At 37.4% G+C, this 21,166-nt stretch overlaps 1 protein-coding gene across 1 annotated transcript in view; it reads right to left on the bottom strand.

The window, feature by feature from the left end:
* The window catches only part of CCDC73 (coiled-coil domain containing 73), a 162,219-nt gene that overhangs the window by 19,804 nt on the left and 121,249 nt on the right, over positions 1 to 21,166 (bottom strand). The window contains exons 13-14 of the mRNA XM_064365053.1: positions 14,580 to 14,690; positions 9,232 to 9,363 (exon numbers count right to left, since the gene is read on the bottom strand). Of these exons, the coding sequence (XP_064221123.1) occupies positions 9,232 to 9,363; positions 14,580 to 14,690 (243 nt within the window). The remainder of the gene's footprint in view (positions 1 to 9,231; positions 9,364 to 14,579; positions 14,691 to 21,166) is intronic.

Here is a 21,166-nt window from a genome sequence, read left to right as displayed (position 1 = left end):
AAAGATACAGGCACACGTATGTTTATGGCAGCACTGTTTACAATAGCAAAGACATGGAACCAACCCAGATGTCCATCAATAATGGACACAGGGAGGGAACATTACACACCAGGGCCTGTTGTGGGGGTGGGAGAGCTAAGGGAGGGATAGCAAAGGATGGCGGGATTGGGGAGGGATAACATTAGGAGAAATACCTAATGTAGATGACGGGGAATGGATGCAGTAAACCACCATGGCATGTGTATACCTATGTAACAATCCTACATGATCTGCATATGTACCCCAGAACTTAAAGTATAATAAATTAAAAAATAAGAAAAAATCTATGTATAGAGTAGCTGGGACCACAGGTACACACCACCATGCCTGGCTAATTTTTCTATTTTTAGTAGAGATGGAGTTTCACCATGTTGGACAGGCTGGTCTCGAACTCTTGACCTCAGGTGATTTACCCACCTTGGCCTCCCAAAGTCATGAGATTACAGGTGTGAACCACCACACCCAGCCCAAAACCTGGTTCTTTGAAAAGATCAATAAAACTGAAAACCTCTAACTAAAATTATCAACAAAAAGAGAGAGAGAGAAGATACAAGTTACCAATATCAACTAAAACGATCAAGAAAAAAAGACAGCAAAAGAGAGAAGCCACAAGTTACTAATATTAAGAATGACAGAGGGATATCACTATGATCCTAGAGGAATATAATAATAAGATAATATTATGAGCAACCCTAGCCAGTAAATTTCACAACTTATGAAAAGGACAAGCTCTTTGAAAGATAAAAATTACCCAAACTGACTGTTTTGGTGGTTCCACAACAACCAAAATCAGATTCATTAGGAGGACACATAGGAATCAATATATATCCATACATATGGCTAAGATTTATTATAGAGAAAAGAATACAAAGAAAAATAGGTAAAGGAAAAGGCACATGAGTTGCAGTCCAGAGGAACCAGACCCAAATCCAGACTTCATCTTCTAGTAGAGTCGCATAGGACAAGCTTAACTCCTGCAGCACTGAATTGTGACAACATATGTGAATTGTTGTCTACCAGGGAAGCTCATTAGAGACTCAATGCCCAAATTTTTGGCAGGTGGGAGGGGTGCTGTTCATGCAGGTACCCACTACCTAGCATGTGCCAAAGTTCTAGCATCCCAGAAAGAAACCAGTTGTTCAGAATACTAACAGTTTAAATACAGCGAGCCACTCTCGTCAGGAAATGGTGAGAACCCTCCCAAAATTCAAGTTTTTAGGCATCAGCCAGGGGCCAACCTTAGTAGCAGGTCTTTCTAAGTACAGCATTCACAGGGCTGCTATATTAACTCTTTCCTGCACACCAACATAATAAGTGATAATCTGAATAGCACTGTAAATAGTACCGAATTTGTTATTTAAAATATTCGAACCAAGAAAGTCCACATAGCTCCACTGGTGAATTCGACCTAATATTCGATAAAGAAATTATACCAACCCTATACATTGAAAGGAATATATTCCACATTAGTTTATTTTACCAGTATTACTCGACACAAAAACCAGTTCAAAGATTGTAAAGAAAAAACAAACAAAACTTACAGATCCACATTCTTCATCAATGCAAAATCCTTAACAAAACACTAGCAATTTAAATCCAGCCACATATAAAAAGGATAATATATTATGACCAATTCAAGTTTACCCCAGAAATGCAAGGTTATTTCAACATCTGGAAATCAATTAATGTAATTAATATAAAAATAATAAAGAAAAAAACTATCATCTTAATAGATACAGAAAAAGCATCTGACAAAATTTAATGACCGTTCATGATAAAAACTCATTTGTGATAAAAGCTCAGGTATAAAAGGAAACTTTCTGAAACTGATAAAGAGTATAAACTGAAACATTAAGACATGATGAAAAACTAAATAGTCTCCATTTAAGATGAGAAGCAAGGCAAGCATGCCCACTCACAATTGTTATTCAACATAGATTAGAGGGCCCTAGCTAGTGCATAAATTGAGGGAAAAAAAAGCATACAGAGCTTTAGAAAGAAAGAAGTAAAACTGTCTTAAACTTGCAAACAACACTATCATATATTATAGAAACCCCCAAAGTTCAATGAAAACAACTATTATAACAATAAATTAATTTTAAAGTGAGGTCAATATACAAAAACCAATTGTACTTCTAAACTGGGCATGGCGGTCCATCCCTGTAATCCCAGCTACCCAGGAGGCTGAAGTAGGAGGATCACTTGAGCCCAGAAGTTCATGTACAGCCTGGACAACACAGTAAGACCTTGTCTCAAAAAAATATACTTCCATATGTAAGCAATGAACAATTATAAAAATAAAAATTTTAAAGACTGTTTATATTAGGATCCCAAGACATAAAATATTCAGGGATAAATTTAATATAAAATTTCCAAGACCTATATGATAAACTCTATAAAACATTTCTGAGAGAGATTTAAAAATATCCAAAGAAATGGAAGCTATACCATGTTCATCAATTGGAAGACTGAATGCCAATCAAAATCCCACAGACTTTTAAAATAGAAATCGAGACACTGGGTTGATCCAAGATGGCCGCTTAGGAGGAAGTCGGGATTGCAGCTCCGAGAGAAGGCGCAGAGGGTGAGTGGACGCCGCATTTCCAGACGGATTTTTACTGCCCACAGACCAGGAGATTCACAGGAGGAGAAGCCCCACGGGTCGCCAGCACCGCTGGTTTGAGCGGCGTGGCCGCTCAGCCTATGCCCTGGGGCGGGGGGCAGTGGCTTCTTATGCAGAGTGAGACAGACAGAGTTCCCTCTGAGCCAGCAAGGGGAGCTGAAGCAGGGAGCCAAGCCAAGAGACCCCCGGGCAAGGGCGCGCCACGAATCTCAGAGCCGCTGCTTCGGCTGACGCAGCGGCACACAGGGAAGCGGATTTTAACTGCCCACAGACCAGGAGATTCACAGGCGGAGAAGCTCCACGGGTTCCCAGCGCCACTGGTTGGACCAGAGCAGCCGCTCGGCCTGTACCGGGGGCGGGGAGCAGCGGCTCCTTGAGCAAAGTGAACGAGACTGTGTCCCCTCTGGGCCAGCAAGGGGAGCTGAGGCAAGGAGGCAAGCCAAGAGATTACCGGGCAAAGAGGGCCCCTCTGGAAACACGGCTGAACCCGGGACGGTCCAGCTCTGTGGGGGAGGGGCGTCCTCCATCGGGAAACACCCTGCAGTTCCCGGGGCAATTTGCCGTAACCAAGACAACCCGCCACTATAGAGACTCCATCACTACAGGGGCGGGCCAGCATAGCGGAAGCAGTTCTAACTACACCCATATAAACAGGACTGCAGGGAAGCTCACACGGAAGCTGGGCGGAGCCCACAGCAGCTCAGCGAAGCCTCTGCAGGCTGAGTGTGACTAGACTGCCACCTTGTGGGCAGGGAAAACGGTAGCAACACAGCTGAAAAGCATAAAGCGCTAACCCCCTGGGCCAGAACACCTGGGGGGAAGAAAAGGGGGTTTATGAGTTCAGCTGCTGCAGACTTAAAATTACCAGAATCAGAAAGACAGCAACTACAAAGTCAATAGGCAGATAAATCCACAAAGATGGGAAGAAACCAGGGCAAAAAGGATGAAAACACCCAAAACCAGAACACCTCTCCTCCTACATAACTCCTCACCAGCATGGGAACAAGACTGGATGGAGAATGAGTGTGATGAAATGACAGAATCAGCTTTCAGAAAATGGATAATAAGACACTTCTGTGAGCTAAAAGAACATGTTCTAACCCAATGCAAAGAAACTAAGAACCTTGAAAAAAGACTTGATGAAATGCTAACGAGAATGGACAACTTAGAGAGGAATATGAGTGAATTGATGGAGCTGAAAAACAAAACACGAGAACTTCGCAAAGCATGCACAAGTTTCAACAGCAGAATTGACCAAGCAGAACAAAGGATATCAGAAGTCGAAGATCAACTCAATGAAATAAAATGAGAAGGGAAGATTAGAGAAAACAAGGTAAAAAGGAATGAACAGAGTCAACAAGAAATATGGGACTACGTGAAAAGACCTAATCTACGTTTGATAGGTGTACCTGAATATGACAAAGAGAATGCATCCAAGCTGGAAAACACTCTTCAGGATATTATCCAGGAAAACTTCCCCAACCTAGCAAGGCAGGCCAATATTCAAGTCCAGGAAATACAGAGAACACCACAAAGATATTCCTCTAGAAGAGCAACCCCAAGGCACATAATCATCAGATTCACCAGGGTTGAAATGAAGGAGAAAATACTAAGGGCAGCCAGAGAGAAAGGTCGGGTTACCCACAAAGGGAAACCCATCAGACTCACAGCAGATCTCTCAGCAGAAACCCTACAGGCCAGAAGAGAGTGGGGGCCGATATTCAACATCCTTAAAGAAAAGAACTTTCAACCCAGAATTTCATATCCAGCCAAACTAAGCTTCATAAGTGAAGGAAAAATAAAATCCTTTGTGAACAAGCAAGTACTCACAGATTTCATCACCACCAGACCAGCTTTACAAGAGCTCCTGAAGGAGACACTACACATAGAAAAAAACAACCAGCACCAGCCACTCCAAAAACGCACGAAATGGTAAAGAGCAGCAACACAATGAAGAATCTGCATCAACCAATGGGCAAAACAGCCAGCTAGCATCAAAATGACAGGAGCAAACTCACACATAACAATATTAACCCTAAATGTAAATGGACTAAATGCCCCAATCAAAAGACACAGACTGGCAAATTGGATAAAAAGCCAAAACCCATCAGTGTGCTGTATCCAGGAAACCCACCTCACATGCAAGGATACACAAAGGCTCAAAATAAAGGGATGGAGGAAGATTTACCAAGCAAATGGAGAGCAAAAAAAAGCAGGAGTTGCAATTCTCATCTCTGATAAAATAGACTTTAAAGCAACAAAGATCAAAAGAGACAAAGAAGGACACTACATAATGGTAAAAGGATCAATGCAACAAGAAGAGCTAACGATCCTAAATATATATGCACCTAATACAGGAGCACCCAGATACATAAGGCAAGTTCTTAAAGACTTGAAAAGAGACCTAGACTCCCACACATTACTAGTGGGAGACTTCAACACACCATTGTCAATATTAGACAGATCAACGAGACAGAAAATTAATAAGGATATCCAGGACTTGAACTCAGACCTGGAACAAGCAAACCTAATAGACATTTACAGAACTCTCCACCCCAAATCCACAGAATATACATTCTTCTCAGCACCACATCACACCTACTCTAAAATTGACCACATAATTGGAAGTAAATCACTCCTCAGCAAATGCAAAAGAACGGAAACCATAACAAACAGTCTCTCAGACCACAGTGCAATCAAGTTAGAACTCAGAATTCAGAAGCCAACCCAGAACCGCACAGCCTCATGGAAATTGAACAACTTTCTCCTGAATGTTGACTGGATAAACACTGAAATGAAGGCAGAAATAAAGATGTTCTTCGAAACCAACAAGAACGAAGACACCACATACCAGAATCTCTGGGACACATTTAAAGCAGTCTCTAGAGGAAAATATATAGCAATAAGTGCCTACATGAGAAGAAAGGAGAGAACTAAAATTGACACCCTATCGTCAAAATTGAAAGAGCTAGAGGAGCAAGATCAAAAAAACTCAAAACCTAGCAGAAGACAAGAAATAACTAAGATCAAAGCAGAATTGAAGGAGATAGAGACACGAAAAACCCTACAAAAAATCAATAAATCCAGGAGCTGGTTTTTTGAAAAGATCAACAAAATAGACAGACCACTAGCCAGACTAATAAAAAAGAAAAGAGAGAACAACCAAATAGATGCAATAAAAAATGATAAAGGGGATATCACCACAGATGCCACAGAAATTCAAACCATCATCAGAGACTATTACAAAGAACTCTATGCACATAAATTAGAAAACCTGGAAGAAATGGATAAATTCCTGGACAGTAGCCTCCTCCCATGCCTAAACCAGGAAGAAGTCGAAACCCTGAATAGACCAATAACAAGGTCTGAAGTCGAGGCAGCAATTAAGAGCCTACCACCCAAAAAAAGCCCAGGCCCAGATGGTTTCACAGCCGAATTCTACCAGACATACAAAGAGGAACTGGTACCATTCCTACTGAAACTATTCCAAATAATCCAAAAAGAGGGAATCCTTCCCAAATCATTTTATGAGACCAACATCATCCTAATACCAAAACCCGGCAGAGACTCAACAAGAAAAGAAAACTACAGGCCAATATCCATGATGAACATAGATGCAATAATCTTCAATAAAATACTGGCAAGCCGATTACAACAGCACATCAAAAAGCTTATCCACCATGATCAAGTAGGATTCATCCCGGGGATGCAAGGCTGGTTCAATATACGCAAGTCTATAAATGTAATTCACCACATAAACAGAACCAAAGACAAAAACCACATGATTATCTCAATTGATGCAGAGAAGGCCTTCGACAAAATTCAACAGCCCTTTATGCTAAAAACTCTCAATAAACTAGGTATCGACGGAACGTATCTCAAAATAATAAAAGCTATTTATGATAAACCGACAGCCAATATCCTACTGAATGGGCAAAAACTGGAAGCATTCCCTTTGAAATCTGGCACTAGACAAGGATGTCCTCTCTCACCACTCCTATTCAATATAGTACTGGAAGTTCTAGCCAGAGCAATCAGGCAAGAAAAAGAAATAAAGGGTATTCGATTAGGAAAGGAGGAAGTCAAATTGTCTCTATTTGCAGACGACATGATTGTATATCTAGAAGACCCTATCATCTCAGCCCAAAATCTCCTGAAACTGATAAGCAACTTCAGCAAAGTCTCAGGATACAAAATCAATGTGCAAAAATCACAAGCATTCCTATACACCAATAACAGACTTAAAGAGAGCCAAATCAAGAACGAACTGCCATTCACAATTGCTACAAAGAGAATAAAATACCTAGGAATACAACTAACAAGGAACGTAAAGGACCTCTTCAAGGAGAACTACAAATCACTGCTCAACGAAATAAGAGAGGACACAAACAGATGGAGAAACATTCCATGTTCATGGTTAGGAAGAATTAATATCGTGAAAATGGCCATACTGCCCAAAGTAGTTTACAGATTCAACGCTATCCCCATCAAGCTACCAATGACCTTCCTCACAGAACTGGAAAAAACCACCTTAAACTTCATATGGAACCAAAAGAGAGCCCGCATAGCCAAGTCAATTCTAAGCAAAAAGAACAAAGCGGGAGGCATCACACTACCGGACATCAAACTCTACTACAAGGCTACAGTAATCAAAACAGCATGGTACTGGTACCAAAACAGAGATATAGACCAATGGAACAGAACAGAGGCGTCGGAGGCGACACAACATATCTACAACCACCCGATCTTTGACAAACCTGAAAAAAACAAGCAATGGGGAAAGGATTCCCTCTTCAGTAAGTGGTGTTGGGAAAACTGGCTAGCCATATGCAGAAAGCAGAAGTTCGACCCCTTCCTGACACCTTACACTAAAATTGACTCCAGATGGATTAAAGACTTAAACATAAGACGTAACACCATAAAAACACTAGAAGGAAACCTAGGCAAAACCATTCAGGACATAGGCGTAGGCAAGGACTTTATGACCAAAACACCAAAAGCAATGGCAACAAAAGCCAAAATAGACAATGGGACCTAATCAAACTCCACAGCTTCTGCACAGCAAAAGAAACAGTCAATAGAGTGAATCGGCAACCAACAGAATGGGAAAAAATTTTTGCAGCCTACCCGTCTGACAAAGGGCTGATATCCAGAATTTACAACGAGCTAAAAAAGATTTACAAGAAAAAAACAAGCCCATTCAAAAATGGGCGAAGGATATGAACAGATACTTTACAAAAGAAGACATACATGAGGCCAACAAACATATGAAAAAATGCTCATCATCACTGGTCATTAGAGAAATGCAAATCAAAACTACATTGAGATACCATCTCATGCCAGTTAGAATGGCGATCATTAAAAAAACTGGAGACAACAGATGCTGGAGAGGATGTGGAGAAATAGGAACACTTTTACACTGTTCGTGGGAGTGTAAATTAGTTCAACCACTGTGGAAAACAGTGTGGCGATTCCTCAAGGACCTAGAAATAGAAATTCCATTTGACCCAGCAATCCCATTACTGGGCATATATCCAAAGGATTATAAATCGTTCTACTATAAGGACACATGCACACGAATGTTCATTGCAGCACAGTTTACAATAGCAAAGACCTGGAACCAGCCCAAATGCCCATCGATGATAGACTGGACAGGAAAAATGTGGCACATATACACCATGGAATATTATGCAGCCATTAAAAACGAGGAGTTCACATCCTTCGTAGGGACATGGATGAACCTGGAAAACATCATTCTCAGCAAACTGACACAAGAACACAAAATCAAACACCACATGTTCTCACTCATAGGCGGTGTTGAACAAGGAGAACACATGGACACAGGGAGGGGAGCACTATACACGGGGGTCTGTTGGGGGAGAGGGGGGATAGCGGGGGGGTGGGGAGTTGGGGAGGGATAGCATGGGGAGAAATGCCAGATATAGGTGAAGGAGAGGGAGGCAGCAAATCATACTGCCACGTATGCACCTATGCAACAACCTTGTATGTTTTTCACATGTACCCCAAAACCTAAAATGCAATAAAAAATAAATAAAAATAAAAAAATAAAAAAAATAAAAAAGAAATCGAGACACTAATTCTAAAAATGATAAGAAAATACAAGACTTAGAATAGCAAAAAGCTTTTTTGAAAAAATAACAATATTGAAGGAATTAAGCTATATTTTATAGCTTCTTAACAAGCTACATTAATAAAGACAGTGTTGTATTGGCTATAGACATATAATCAATGGATCATAATAAAGAGTTCAGAAATAGACCCATATATATTTGATCAAGTGATTTTCAAAGAAAGTACTAAGGTACAATGAGAGAGAAAATAGTATTTTTGACAAATATTTGTGCTGGAACAATTTGAAATTCATATATGAAAATGACTTTCAATCCTTATGTCATACTGTATAAAGAAATTAACTAAAAATGTGTTAGAGACCACATGAATATACTCATTTTTTTAAAGTTGAGAAATTTAAAGTATAAAACAGGGAAAAAAATTATAGTGACAGTCTTAATTTCTTTGATGTACTCCGCGACATACTTAAATTTTACCTCAAACTTCTTGTCTTCGTCAAACGTTTTCTGATTGCATTTGTTACAATTTTCTTGTAACTTAACATGAGTTTCTTTAAGGGATGATAATTCATTTTTAATCTTAGTAATTTCTCCATTAAGTTCTTCAACCTATTATAAAATGTAACCAGAATAAACAAGCATATCAAGTATATAAATATGTTTTATCTGAAAATACTTCATTAACAAAAGTTTCAGGAAATAGTGAAAGAATAAAAACAATTGCAAAGTCATTACTAATACTAAGAGCTACCATTTACTGAATTGAGCTGATTAGTTAATAAGCATAATTGCATACTTATCAAAACTCTATGAGGTATTATTATGCCCAATTTCCAGGTAAGAAATGTGAGGCTCAGAGAAACTAAGTAACTTGTCCAAGATCAAGCAGAGATAAAGTGGCAGTGAGGATTTAATTCCAAAGCTAAATCTAAATATTGTCCTTAATGACAATATTAAACCACCTCTTGTCTCATAAAAAATTTTTATTTAAATTCATAAAAAACTTAAAATTCATAAATAAGAATTTATGAATTTGATATTATACAAACATTACACTTTCATTGTTTTCTTAAAGTTTAATTTTCTTGTTGCAAATTGCATAAACAGATTTGAATTCCACTACATAAGTACTAAGCACTAAGCGGCATCATAGAAACTGACATGTCAGCCTGATACTTACATCTATAAATTAGACTTTCAGTGCCTATAACATTTAATAATCTCTATTTTGGGGGACAGGAGTACTCTCACAGAAGTCTCAAATATGAGACAAGGTATGTTCCACTGAGGAGAAAAATATCCTTTTGTCATGGAAAGGCATATTTGGGGTTTTATAAAAGTTTCTCTTGAATAACTTTAAAACTCCTACCACAAATCCCACAACTACTTGTAACATTCCTCATTGTAAATACTATAATTACTATTCCTAATATTTGTCTAATTAATATTCTCTATAAAGCCCTATATAGAGGCCAGCAGATGGAAACTCATGTTACTTTGTTCATTTCATCTATTTTTAACCATCTTTAAATCTATCTCTGCAAGGTGTTTCTTTTCCAAGACTTAACTCTCCAGGTGTTCTTTATCCCTTCCTCTCCTATCTCCCTTAGTCCTAATTCTAGGAATTTTCTCTTTTCTTCTGCCTATTCTCAGTATCTCAGCATCTTCTCGTCAGCCTACAAATAGGTTCTACTGACATTCCTAATATTTTTCTTCCTTGACCCAGTTCCTTTCTCTCTCTCACTTTTTTTTTTTTTTTTTTTTGAGATGAAGTTTTACTCTTGTTGCCCAGGCTTGAGTGCAATGGCACAATCTCGGCTCACTGCAATCTCCACCTCCTGGTTTCAAGTGATTCTCCGCCTCAGCCTCCCAAGTAGCTGGGATTATAGGCATGCACCACCACGCCCAGCTAATTTTGTATTTTTAGTAGAGATGAGGTTTCTCCATGTTGATCAGGCTGGTCTTGAACTCCAGACCTCAGGTGATCTGCCTGCCTTGACCTCCCAAAGTGCTGAGACTACAGGTGTGAGCCACTGTGGCCTTTTTTTTTTTTTTTTATGAGGGAGTCTCGCTCCATTGCCCAGGCTGGAGCACAGTGGTGTGATCTTGGCTCACTGCAACCTCTGCCACTTAGGTTCAAGGATTCTCCTGCCTCAGCCTCCAGAGTAGCTGGGACTACAGGCATGCACCACCACACCTGGCTAATTTTTTGTATTTTAATAGAGATGGGGTTTCACCATGTTGGCCAGGATGGTCTTGATCTCCTGACCTCATGATCTGCCCGTCTCGGCCTCCCAAAGTACTGGGATTACAGGCATGAGCCACCACACCCAGCCTATTTTTAAAATGATCTTATTTCACCTATAACTTCAAATTTCACCTTTATGCTAATAAATATTAAATCTATATCTCCTCCCCAACCTCTCTCCTAGGATTAGATTCACATCTCCAAATGGATAGTATACACTTCAAGCTAGATGTCCTGAAAGCATCATAAATTCTACAGTTCTCAAATTAATGTCATTATTTTCATCTACCAAATCTGCTTCTCCTTTTACATTCCTTAAGCTAATGATATTATCATTCTATGAATTATACTAACCTCAGAGTCATATTTGATGTCTTTTCCCCTCCTAATACCCATTATATATACTGTCACTAACCATGCCAAGTCTACTTCCAAAGTTCATCCTACATCTATCCCTCTTCATTGTTCTATTGCCCTAATTCACACAATCATAGGTTCATGATTAGATTATTACTACATTCTTACTGATTTCTTTCCAAACAGCCATCCTCTATATTGTTGCAAGAGTTATTTTTCTAGAACACAATCTGCCTGTGTCACTTATTTATTTTAAAACTTCAATGGCTTCCCATTACTGAAAATCTAATCTCCTAGTATAGAACCCTTCAAAAGTTGATCTCAACCTATTTTCCAATGCCACATTCCACACATCCAATTGTTAATTCAGAGCAGACTCTTCATGGTCCCTGAAAATGGACTTTCATGCCTCCATGGTTGTTTCTATTCTTTCTTAAATGAAATGTCAACAAGACGGAATGGGAAGGGTGGAGATGGGTGTATCTTTTGCTTAAATTGTATTTCATCAGCCAGGTGCAGTGGTTCATACCTGTAATCCTAGCACTTGGAGATGCCGAGGTGGGCAGATTGCCTGGGCTCAGGAGTTCGAGAACAGCCTGGGCCACACAGTGAAACCCCGTCTCTACTGAAATACGAAAAATAAGCCAGGCATGGCAGCGTACGCCTGTAGTCCCAGCTACTCGGGAGGCTGAGGCAGGAGAATTGTTTGAACCTGGGAGGTGGAGGGTGCAGTGAGCCAAGATCGTGCCACTGCACTCCAGCCTGGATGACAGAGGGAGACTCTGTCCCCCCACAATAAAATCCAATTTCATCACTCCAAGTTGGAGTGTCATCTTTTCTTTAAAACTTTCTCCAGCCCAGGTAAAGAACATGATTTATTTTATGCTTTTATAGTACTTTGTTAATACTAAAAATGACCTTGCACTATTGTAATTCCATAGTTATCTGTCCCTGCAGTGTAAGCTCTTTGATAATCCTTGTATTTTAGGCATCTTTGAAAACCCAGTGCCTAGAATAGTGCCTAACACATAGTATATGCTCAATAAATGTTGTTAATTAAATTTTTTGTGACCTCCCTTTCCCTAATTTCTGAACATTCTCATTTATTGTCTTTTTGTCTCTATAACAACCACTGGTTATATATCTAGTCAAAATAAGATACACATCATTGTTAATATTTCAATGAATTTTAAATATATTATCTAATAATATGCAATAGGTTTTATTAGCATAGTATTTTCTTTCACTGTTTATTTTTTGAATGATCAAATATGAAACAGCAGTTTATATGATTCCAATTTATTTTTATCAGTATCTTTGTTTTTTTAACCCATCTTGATCCAATCTCAGTAGCCACACTACTATTGACCTTCACTCAAGAATGGTGAAAAACTTACATATAGAAATATAATTAAGAAGTAAATGTGATATCCCACTGAAGAAAACTCTTATAGAACCAAGGTGGTGCCAGGCGTGGTGGCTTACGCCTGTAATCTCAGCACTTTGGGAGGCCAAGGCAGGTGGATCATGAGGTCAAGAGATCAAGACCATCCTGGTCAACATGGTGAAACCCTGTCTCTACTAAAAATACAAAAAATTAGCTGGGCATGGTGGCGCGTGCCTGTAATCCCAGCTACTCAGGAGGCTGAGGCAGGAGAATTGCCTGAACCCAGGAGGCGGAGGTTGCGGTGAGCCGAGATCGCGCCATTGCACTCCAGCCGGGGTAACAAGAGCGAAACTCCGTCTCAAAAAAAAAAAAAAGAACCAAGGTGGCTTTTTCTTATCTATATTCTGTTTATTATCAAAGCATAATGGAAGCAAAATGATTGCAGAACTTAAAAATTCTAAGATAAAACCAACTTTATCCACATTTATAGACTGAGACCTCACCAATGAAACTGCTTATTTTTCTTAATAGTTTTTGTTTTTTTATTGAGGGGCATAGTTGTAGTCTCAGAGAAAATGAATGTTTAATTTTCTTAGCTAAACTGATCTTTTTGGGTTTTTTTGCATGTTTGGCATATTTAAGTTTATGTTTCCTTTTCACTTAAACAGTTTTCCTTATCCTGATAGCACAATTTCCATGGGGTTTTAAACACTGGGGATGAAAAAAAGGTACAGGGATAAAATGTAGATTAATTGATGCTAAAATGAACATTACTATGCTTGTTGCTTAATGATAAATTGTACTAGTATAGAAATTAAGAATTTTTTAGTATTCTACAATTAAATACAAACTATTTTTTCTTAGATTTAAGTAAACCTTACCAAAATCATCAGTTGAAGACTTGATCTCTCCAAAATATAAATTAAGAAAACATGCTAGTTCCAAATGAATCAAATCAAGAGTTACTTATATAATAATTTAAATCAAACAAAATAAGCTACAGAAAATATTATCAAGCTGGTATTTAGATATCCATTACTATATTATATAATTAACATAATAATCTAAAACAATAATACATTCCCAAAATATAGCCTCATAAACTCATAGTGACTTTTTACTCTGTCATTTATTTAAAAAGAATTTAAAATGCAATGAAAATTGATATTAACATAGAATAATCAATTTTGGGATCCACCAATGTTTAAAGTAAACCTTTATATTTCACAACTTGAATTTATATCATTTTACACTATTATTTTATCTACTTTGCTGAATTAAAATTTATTATAAAATAAACAAATGTGATTTAAGGAAATAGCCATGTTTAAAATATATCAACTCTTATGTTGTTAATACGATAAAATGCTAATACTATAGAACTCAACTACTGCATACATGTTCTAAACATGGCTCTAATATATCGCAACAAAACTGCTGAGGAAAGCAAAATAGATCAGTTAATATATTTAATATAATTATTTTATTTATTTACTAAAATATGCAATGGTTTTATTAAAAAGTAAATTAATTTTTCTTTGTCATATACAGGAGCTCAAATACACACACACACACACACACACACACACACATATATGCATATATACAAAAACATGTATTTGTGTGGTCTTCCATGCATAAAAGCATTACAGGGAATTTCATTAAATTTAGCTTTTAAAAAGCATTCACCATTTTGGAAATATGAAACAAAAAAAAAATGTGTCTGATTTCAGTCCTCTAATATTTTTGCAGTATTTTCTTAGCATTTACAGTTATTTTACATGTCTAAAACTATTTAAAATATTTTACTATTTTACTATTTAATAAACTTACATGTCTTTTCCAAGTTCCTAGTGCTTTTTCATGCTCATTTTGAAGATTAAGGAACTTTTCTTCATTTTCTTTTACCTTCTCCCTTTGCAGCTCATTATCTCTTTCAAGGGTCTGCAATAAAATTAATTATCCAAAAAATAATCAATACCACATTAATGAATTTTGATGTGTTTTATGTTGCTTGGACCTTTGCTTCTAACATGCTGAAAGTGCCATACAGATCAGTGATAATGTGCTATCTCAACTATAATTTTCATAAATTAATGGAAAGGTGCTTATAGTTTAGCTAACAGAAAATAGGGGGAGGTTATGATAAAGAAATGGCTATAAAAGGGTATAAAAACATTGCCATTATTCAGTTTCACTGCATAAGTTTTAATGTTCTGAAAAAGTAATATAAAGTACAGCACTTAAAAGTATGAAATGTAGCACAATCCAGTCTAACTCTACTAAAGAAATTTAACTACCATAGAACATTTTTTCCATTATCTGTTTATTTTAGAAATTAACTGGCTAGAAAACTCTTAAATACAATTTTAATTTTAATTTCAAATTAACACTTTTTAAGCATAACTTAAATATTTACCATATTAACTTAATTACTTCATTGAACTAACATAACAGAATCACCACCACACTCTCCCTCCCACAAACTAAACTTATAGAGTAAAAATACTACCACGTGTTTTCTAAGACTAGGTTTTTAAAGCTATTAAATCAGTGTCATCAATATTATTAGGTTTCTCCAATGTCTGCTGATAACCCAAGTAAATTTTTACAAAAAGATAGTGATAGAACGCCTATCTACATGCCTAATACATCTGTAATCTTTGTTTATAAAGCTATGTACATTCAGGTTAAAAATGTCAAGCCACACAAAAGGATATTAAAAGAAAAAGGTAAAGTTATCCTCTCAGTTTTCCTCCCCAGAAGTAACCACCTTGGCAGTTTCTTGTACATCTTTCCAGAAATTGTCTATATAAGCATAAAACTATGTAAAAAATATATATATACATATTTAAATACAGATGAGACCATATCATACACACTGTTCTGTCATTTGCCTTTTTTTAAAAAAAGTCTTTCTTACTTTCCATATTACATATATAAATCCATCTCATTTGAATTCCATATTATTCATAGTACTCCATCTATTTAGAGAGTTCTCAATTACATCTAGTTTATCAATATGCAAAGATAAATTATGTAAAATCATGGCAACATATCTAATAATCATTTTACAGTTTTAATATGGAGAGTCTCCTCTTGCTTATAAGAAGCTATGCATTTTAAGAGCACCCAATGAATACCTATTTTGATTGCCTCTATTTCAGGATAACATAAATATTTTTATAAAAGTAACAGTTCCTTAATTTATAGGTATATACAGTCATGTGTTGCTTAAGGACAGGAATATGTTCTGAGAATTCCATCATTAGGTGATTTTGTCACTGTATGAACATCACAGAGTGTACTTACACAAACCTAGATGGTATAGCCTACTATACATGTAGGCTATATGGTATAGCCTATTGTTCCTATGCTGTAAACCTGTACAGCATCTTTCTGCACTGACTAGTATAGGCAATTGTAACACAACAGTATTTTTATAACTAAAGATATCTAAACATAGAAAAGGTACAGTAAAAATGAGGTATAAAAGATTAAAAATGGTATACATGTAACTATGTAAGGCACTTACCATGAACGTTGCTCTGGGTGAGTCTGTGAGGGAGTGGTCAGTGAATGTGAAGGCCTAGGACATTATTATTCACTAACATAGGCTTTATAAATGCTGTATACTTAGGCTACACTAAATTTTTTTTTAATTTTTTCTTTCTTCAATAATAAATCAAGCTTAGTTGACTTTATAAACATTTTGTAAAGATTTTGACTCGTAATAACACTTAGCTTAAATTACACAGATTGTACAGCTGTACAAAAATATTTTCTTTCTTTATATCCTTATTCTATAAGCTTTCTATTTCTAAATTCTTCCTTTTTAAACTTTTTGGTCAAAAACTAAGGTACATCACCACAGCACTATTCACAATAGCAAAGACATGGAATGAACCTAAATGCTCATCAATGTAGACTGGAGAAAGAAAATGTGGTACATATACATCATGGAATATGACACAGCCATAAAAAAGGATTAGGTCATGTCCCTTGCAGCAACATGGATGGAGCTGGAGGCCATTATCCTAAGAAAACTAACACAGGAACAGAAAACCAAATACCACATGTTCCAACTTATAAGTGGGAGCTAAATATTAAGCACATATAGACACAAAGAAGGGAACAATGGACACCGGGATCTACTTGAGGGTGGAGTGAGACTGAGAAACTACCAGTCAGGTACTATACTATTACCTGGGTGACAAAATAATCTGTACACCAAACCCTGTAACACTCAATTTACCTATGTAAGAAACCTGCACATGTAACCCTGAACCTAAAATAAAAGTTAAAAATACATATATGTAACATAAAATTTACCATTTAACCATTTTTAGATGTATGTTTCAGTGGCACTGAGTATATTCAAAATGTTGTGCAACTATCACCACTATCCATTTTCAGAACTTTTTCATCATCTCAAATAGAAATTCTGTATCCATTAAATAGGAACTCCCATTTTCCCTCCCCAATTGTTCACTTTGAAAAATACATATGGTCATGTAACTCCCAGAAGATACAGACAGCAGTTTTATTACTCCCAAAAGTTCCCTTGGGCCACTTTGCAGTACCCTTATTCTTCACTGACTATCAATAATCTGTTTTCGGTCTCTCTAATTGTGGCTTTTGGAGAATGTCCTATAAAAGGAATCACGGAACAACACTGTATGTAGCCTTTGGAGTTTGGCTTCTTTACTTAGCAAAATGCATTTGAGATTAATCCATTTTGTTGTGTGATCAGTAGCTGGTTCCCTTTTACTGCTGCATAGTCTGTTGTATTGATGCACCATAGTTTGTTTATACATTCATCTCTGGGTTGGACATTTGTGCTGTTTCTAGTTTTTAATGATTATTAATAAAGCCACTGTAAATATTATTTTTTAAAAAACTAACACACAAACACACATTAGCCTAGGCCTACACAGGGTCAGGATTATCAATATTACTTACTATTTTCCTCCTCTACATGTTTTCCCTCTGGAAAGTCTTCAGGGGCAACAATACACATAGAACTGTCATCTCCTATGATAATACTGCCTCTTCTGGAATACTTCCCGAAGAACCTGCCTGAGGCTGTTTCACAGTTAACGTTTTTGTTTTTGTTTTTGAGATGGAGTCTTGCTCTGTGGCCCAGGCTGGAGTGCAATCTTGGCTCACTGTAACCTCCGCCTCCCAGGTTTAAGTGATTCTCCTGCCTCAGCCTCCTGAGTAGCTAGGATTACATGCGTGCATCACCATACCTGGCTAATTTTTGTATTTTTAGTAGAGACGGGGTTTCACCATGTTGGTCAGGCTGGTCTCAAACTCCCGACCTTGTGATCCCCTGCTTCTGCCTCCCAAAGTGTTGGGATTTCCAGGCGTGAGCCATCATGCCCTACCAACTTTTTTAATAAATAGAAGGAGTAAACTAAAATAATGATAAGTAGTATAATAAATACATAAACCAGTAACAGTCATTATTATTATTATCAAGTATTAGGTACTATATATAATTGTATGTGCTACACTTTTTTTTGAGACCAAGTATCTCTGTCACCCAGGCTGGAATACAATGGTGTGATCTCGGCTCATTGCAACCTCTGCCTCCTGGGTTTAAGCAATTCTCCTGGCTCAGCCTCCTGAGTAGCTGGGATTACAGGCGCCTACCATCATGGTCAGCTAATTTTTGTATTTTTAGTAGAGATGGGGTTTCATCATGTTAGTCAGGCTGGTCTTGAACTCCTGACCTCATGATTCACCTGCCTCAGCCTCCCAAAGTGCTGGGATTACAGGCGTGAGCCACCATGCCCGGCCTGTGCTACACCTTTTTATAGCTGATAGTGCAGTAGGTTTGTTTATACCAGTATTACCAACAAACATGTGAGGAACACATTGTGCTATGACAAAATGATGGCTATGATGCTAGCAGATGATAGGAATTTTTACCTCCATTATAATCTTATGGGGCCACCATCTTATATGTGGTCTGTCATTGACCAAAACATTATGTGGTGCATAACTATAATAACAGAGTTGTTTCTAAATATTTATAGTGTGTATAATAGATGCTTATTACTAAATTCTAACAAATATTTTTTATTGATAACATATTGTATTTTAGAAGACAAACAAATAGAATCTTAGAGAAGTGGGAGAATAAACCACATTCTCTATCCTAGTAATAATAAATGACCAAGAACATCATGCTTTTAAAACAGTGTACTAGCAATGTCAATCATTTCTTGTCTGTACCCAATAACTCCATCTAAAGGAAATTGCCTACTTCAGGTATTCTCTCAGTTTCAGTTTTTTGGAGACATCCATCCTTCCATTACAATTTTGACCTACTTCTCTCTGTCAGGCATACAAATTAGGTTATCTCTGAGGATACCCTTTTTCACTTCGGTCACTGTTTCCCAGGTCCCATAGTTTCCGTTCTTGGTTTACTCCCTTGTCTTGTAGAGCAAACATTCTATTACTTCTTGATAAAGAAGGCATAGGATGGTAAATTTTTTGGGACCCTATATGTCTGAAGATGTCTTTATTCTACCAATACTTGGCAAATTTGTTTGGCTGAATACAGTAGAACTCTGCTTTGGAAATAAATTTTTTCGCAACATCTGAAGGCATGGTTCTGCTGTCTTCTACGTTCCAGTGTTGCCAATGAGAAGCCTGAAACCTTATGTTATCATTCTCATTCTTAATCTCTGTGTATGCCCTATTTTCTTGTACAGTTTTAGAATCTTTATGTCTAGTACAAAATTTCATGATATGCACTGGTATTGGGCAAGATAACATATCTGTCAGGCCTGTATAACTTTTTTGTATTAATTATTTGGTCATTTCCTCTCCTTCTATTTTCTCTCTTCTCTGACACTCACTAGACATCTTGAACTGACCCCCCTAATTTCCTTTCTCTCCTGTTTTCCATCCTTTTGTCTTTTGGTTCTACTTTTTAGAAGACAGTATTATCTTCCAACCTTTCCACTGCATTTTTTATGTCTGTTAATATATTTATCTTAAGGGCTTTCTTTGATTCTATGAGTTTTTTTATAAATTCGTTTTGTAGATTAACATATTCCCTTTAACTAAATATACTTTCTTAGCTTCTACAAGGTTTTTTCATTATCCTATTTGTCTGTTTTTCACACTGGAGGCTGTATTAGGTTGTTCTTGCATTGCTAAAGAAATCCCTGAGACTGGGTAATTTATAAGAAAAGAAGTTTAATTGCCCCCATGTTTCTACAGGCTGTACAGGATGCATAGCACTGACATCTGCTTCTGGCAAGGCCTAAGGAAGCTTTTACTCATGGCAGAAGGTGAAGTGGGACCTTGCATATCACATGGTGAAAGCAGGAGCAAGAGCAAGGCAGGCAGGTGCCACACACTTCAACAACCAGATCTCATGAAAATGAGATCATTCACTATCCTCATTCACTATCTTGAGGACAGCACCAAGTCATGAGGAATCCGCCCCATAACCCACACACCTCCCACCAGGCCCCACCTCCAACGTTGGGGATTACATCTCCACATTAGATTTGGGTGGATAATATCCAAACCATACCAGAGGCTTTCTTCGAATGTCCAGTAATCCTTAACTACCTATTCATATTTAAGAATGAGGTATTAAAATGCCGGTTGAAAGTTTGCCAAATGGTAGGTTTCACTGTGGATTGATTGATCTAGCTGAGCTATTTCACTGGGAAAGCTTAACTGTAGCAGCTATAGTCTTTTCTCTTGGGCAGTTTAGTTTCCCATAAAAGGAATCTTCCACTTTTTTTGGCTGAAAATTAGGCTAGCTGCCCTCTAAATGAGGATACTGGACTGGAAGGTCTCACTCTTCAGAATTCAGACTTTCCAACCTGTTGTCAATATCATACTCTTAGTAGTAAACTGATAAACTACCTCTAAAAAAAAAAAGGCCTGATTTGAAGCATTTGCCATTTTCATTCATGTTAAATATTTGCATCATAGTCAATTTCAAACTACCATTAGTTTAACAACCAGTTCACAAAATTCCTTAATATCTAACAACCAGCTCCCACTGGCAAAAGCTGGCTTCAGCAAACCACTAGATCCCCTTTCTCCCCAAACCTCAGCTGTCCATCAGATTCTCCAAAAGAAACCTCCAATCTTCTGCAAAGTAGGAGAGGAGAAGTGTCTACTTGTGTAGGGTAGGAAGGAGAAAGCAGGGTTGCAATGGCTTTTTACACAGATCTAGTTTTTGGCTTCAGTTGCATACTGTACTTCTAGAGGCACATGATACTTGCAATTCCTGACCATTTCTGTATCTTTGACTTAGTTTCTACTTCTCTTGTGCTAAGTAAATTGCCAAATGTCCATCTGGTTCCCACTTTTTAGTACTTTTACTGTTTCCTCCCCATTTCCTTGTCCTTGTGGATATTTTCGTGTCATTTTATTACAGT

Source organism: Aotus nancymaae, unplaced genomic scaffold (assembly GCF_030222135.1).
Source record: "Aotus nancymaae isolate 86718 unplaced genomic scaffold, 86718_ANA_hifiasm-v0.15.2.pri h1tg000059l, whole genome shotgun sequence".
Taxonomy (NCBI): domain Eukaryota; kingdom Metazoa; phylum Chordata; class Mammalia; order Primates; family Aotidae; genus Aotus; species Aotus nancymaae.
This window is presented reverse-complemented; position numbering and strand designations above follow the sequence as displayed.